We start from the raw sequence: 4180 nt of genomic DNA, 5'->3' as shown, positions 1-4180 counted from the left end.
TTTTTCCAAATTATCTAAAAAAAGTCTAGAAAAAGGACTAGTTATTTTTCTTCGTTCAAATTTTGAAGAGAATGATGACACAACTCCCTCGGGCCACAGCCGCCGCCGAAAGCGACAGCTGGACTAGCCGGCGGCCACCAACTACCAGTCCACTTTCCCTGATTATGACGAAAATTTACCATAATATCCTTATGCCATTGAATACCCAGTAAAAGAATAAATACGAGCAACAAGAAAATCTACTGCAACTACTCTCGCGAATATGAATTAAACTCTCATGATCGTATTTTTTCAATGACATTATGACAGTAATACCGCCAAAAGTATCCAATGCACCTTTTCTTCAAGATTGAGTTAGTACAATGTGTGTGTTCTCGAAAATCTGTAGCTTTAAAGCAATAGGATCTACTTTAAAGGAAAACTAAAATATTGAATATTGGAATAAAACAACAATTGATAAAATATAGTGAATATGTTATTATTTGGGGTGTTAAATAGTTTGTCATTGATTACGAATTTCTCAAACTTTTTTGAGGTATTTTAAATCATTAGCTATATTGGCGTATAATACTTTTCATGTAGTTTTATAAATATGTAAAGTTTACATTAAAAAATAGGACAAAGATCAGACAAAAACTATTTACATATGATAGTCCCAAAAGTATATAAAATTTATATATTTTTTGTATATATATATATATATATATATATATATATATATATATATATTTTTAGATATTATTTTAAATGTTGCTATACAAAAACTACGAAGAAGCTATACTCGACTTTAAATACGTATAAAAAATAAAAATAAAAAAGATTCGTATAATTAACTATAACTAGTTCGAAATTGAAACATAGCAAAATTTGAGGTGAGAGCAGCTGTTGAATGTTAGATCAATCCAATAGAAACTTACTCGTATGCAATCAATATCACTAGTGGCATTTCAGGAAAATTACATGAAGTTTCATACTTTTCCGTACATGCCATGGGCTTGTCGACAATATTTACTACGTTCGTACAATAGTTTACCCTTCACTATTTACGTAAAAAACATTGTAAAAGTAAACATCAACAAAAAAAATCAAAAAACCAAAAGAAAAAGGTACAACCACAACGAAAGATATGACAAACAATATAGATCTAACCAAACACGGCGTTACTGTTAACTTCAGTCGCCGGAATCATCATCGCCGCCGAAGATAGAAACACGGTTGTAGAGAAGGAACAATATGAGGGCAAGAAACAGCGCAACGCCAACGGGGGACCCACTAACACGGTGGATAGAGTTAGGTTCGCCGGTAGAGAAAATACTAGAGATGAATGAACCACTGTCGGAGGAGAGGAACTGAATAGTGAGGAGAAGAATAATGGGAAGCAGAAGAAGACCAACCGGAGTAAGAAGGTCGGAGATGAAATCAGTAATGGCTTCGCCATTTTCTCCGAGCAGTGTTGGTACTAGCATGACTGCTATTACCACCGCTGCTAAGAGAACGCCGTGCGGCGGTCCACGGTGTTGTTGTTCTTCTATCATTGTGTTGTTGAACGAGAGGAAAGAATGAAGTAAACAGTGAATGAATGAGTGAATGTGAGTGAACGAACAGCTTTTGGTATGATGTTGTTTACCCTACTACTCTTTTTTTAGCTTTTGTTATTTGTGCTTTTTGTTTGGTGTTTAATTACCCTTCTCTTCTTTTTGGTAAAGAGGAAATTAGTAAGTAGATGGGACCTTTTCGTATTGTAACATGCACCTACGCGCTTATTAATCTCTTTTCATAGATCTCGTTTTTGTAGCTCGATAATGTTGACATTAGATATTGACTCAAACAATGCTAATAGAACAAATATTTTGTTGGATATGGTTTATACAAATTACGGTACAAAGTGTATAATTTAAAATGTTTGTTTATTTTTTAGCAGAGAGTTTGTTCACTATCATGAGTAGGAGTGTCAAACGGGTGGGGCGGATTGGATATGGTTCAGGTCGGAAACGAGTAATGAAAAACCGGATAAATTATTCGACCCGACCTATATTTAATACGGATAAAAAACGAGTTAACCAGCGGATAATATGGGTAACCATATTATCCATGACTTTTTGAATATGATCACTTTTGGGAGAACTCCTAGTCTCTCAAATTTGATGAACCCCTAATTTGAGGCTTTACAAATGTAAAAGTTAAACTCATTGGTTATCCATTGGTTACCTATTGGTTATCCATTTTCTAAATGGATAATATGGTTCTTATCCATATTTGACCCGTTTTTAAAAAAGTTCATTATCAAACCCATTTTTAGTGGATAATATGAGTGGTTAACTGTTTTCTTTTAACCATTTTACCACCACTAATCATGAGGTTTAATTTCTTCATTCTATCCCCAAGAACTTTACCTGCTATAATATCATATTTAAATTGTGTGATTATCAAAAACATACTTCTTTTCCCACTTAATTATGCCTTTAACATGGGATACCCAAAGAAACAACCAAAAAAGTCATAACTAATGCTTAATTAATACATGTAATTTACCTACCTTGTACTATAAACCATATGGTCCTATTTGACGATAACAAACTGAAAGGAAAATGAATTTTAGTCAAGAATATCGATTTTCGGTTATTTTATTTTTCTAAATTCCGGATGATCGTGCAAAGGCAAGTTTAAATCATGATTGATAAGATTTTGTGAAGAATCCAGACTATTACAGACGCAAACATGATTTAGGTGCTCAAGTCAGTTTCTCAACTTATTTGAGGTTGCGGCATAATAATAATAATATTTATTTGTTCTACACACTACTTATGGGAGTAATGAAACCATAAAGTATCTCAATAATCAAGTACGGATTTTGGTTTGGTGTTGTATTTTTTCAAACTTAGTGTTCTTAAAAATTATAAATTAAAGTTAGAATTAATATGTCATTTGACTATTGTTAGCTGATAAAATTTTATATGCGACACGTGTTTTACATTGTTGATTTGGTACAAATATTAAAGTATTAATTATCATTGTTTGCTTCTTGCTTTTGAGTTATAAAACAGGTGTCTCCCGCACATGAATTGGATTTTGTTATTCTATGTCAACCTATTGAATGCTCACCTCCTCTTTAAACAACTCATATATAGAAATTGAGTAAATATAAATTAAAGATTATAGACGTAAAGAAATACATGAGATGTATCACGAATTGCAAGCTACTTGTATTTCCCATCATTGGAATTAAGCTAATTATAATCAGCTTAGTATTTTCGAGTATTGAAATACGATAATCATGCATATAAAATAATCGGAATACTGTTTATGAGATTTCGTGTAATTCCCTCAACCAAGATGAATGTGAGTGAGCAGTGTTTGGTGTTTGTCTTTTTATGTTGAGCTAGCTTTTGGTTTGGTGTAGTTTACCCTACTCTTTTTAGCTTTTGTTATTTGTGCTTTTTGTTTGGTGTTACTCTTCTCTTTCTTTTTGGTAAAGAGGAAACTAAATGAGTAGATTGGACCTTTTGGTATTATAACATGCACCTATGGGCTTATTGTTTTTTTCTTTGATCTCGCATTCGTCACTCGATATTAGTAGAAGAGACCTCTATAGTCACTTTAAAAGGCTGCTATTTAGTAATTAGTTAGAGTATTCTGAATTTTAATTTTTTAGTTTAAATTTTTCTGGACAAAAATGTCCTGAGTTGTCTTGGTTTTAAATTTCAAAACAAAATAAGTATTGACTAATCTCTAAATAGCATCCCTAAAAATGATTATCTGTGCACTTGCACCTCAATATTAATATTGACAATCAAGATTGGCCAGCTCAAAGAGTTACTTCATCTGTTCCAATTTGTTTGATACCGTTCAAATGAGCTTTTTTATAACGATTTTTTTATTTTCCTTTTAAATATTTTAAATTATTAATCATTGTGATTTATACTTTCTATGTAGTTTTGAAATATGTACGTTTATTTTAAAATACTTAAAGATTCTGGGTGTGTTTGGTAGGAAAGTTTTCTAATTTCTCATGTTTGATTGGCTTAAATATTTTTCCTATCAATTTTCAAAACTCTTTTTCAACCTTCCCCACCCCATTGCCCGTACCTACCAACCCCCACCAATCCATCCCCACACTCCCCACCTACCTACCGGTCCAAATTAACCAGATTTTAGGATGAGTGAGAATTTGCAGCTACTT

At 32.5% G+C, this 4180-nt stretch overlaps 1 protein-coding gene across 1 annotated transcript; it reads right to left on the bottom strand.

Moving 5' to 3' along the window:
- Positions 1–920: 920 nt before the first annotated feature.
- LOC104115453 (uncharacterized) lies at positions 921–1691 on the bottom strand. Its single transcript, XM_009626085.4, has one exon. It carries the CDS (start codon positions 1533–1535, stop codon positions 1173–1175), a length of 363 nt encoding a protein of 120 aa, XP_009624380.1. The 5' UTR covers positions 1536–1691; the 3' UTR covers positions 921–1172.
- Positions 1692–4180: the final 2489 nt, after the last annotated feature.

This window comes from Nicotiana tomentosiformis, chromosome 9 (assembly GCF_000390325.3).
Source record: "Nicotiana tomentosiformis chromosome 9, ASM39032v3, whole genome shotgun sequence".
NCBI classification, from domain to species: Eukaryota; Viridiplantae; Streptophyta; class Magnoliopsida; order Solanales; family Solanaceae; genus Nicotiana; species Nicotiana tomentosiformis.
Note: the sequence above shows the minus strand (reverse complement) of the source record. Positions and strands in the feature narration are given on the sequence as shown.

Coding starts and splice junctions, on each gene's coding strand:
- LOC104115453 (XM_009626085.4), bottom strand. CDS start 1,535: ATGATAGAAGAACAACAACACCGTGGACCGCCGCACGGCGTTCTCTTA.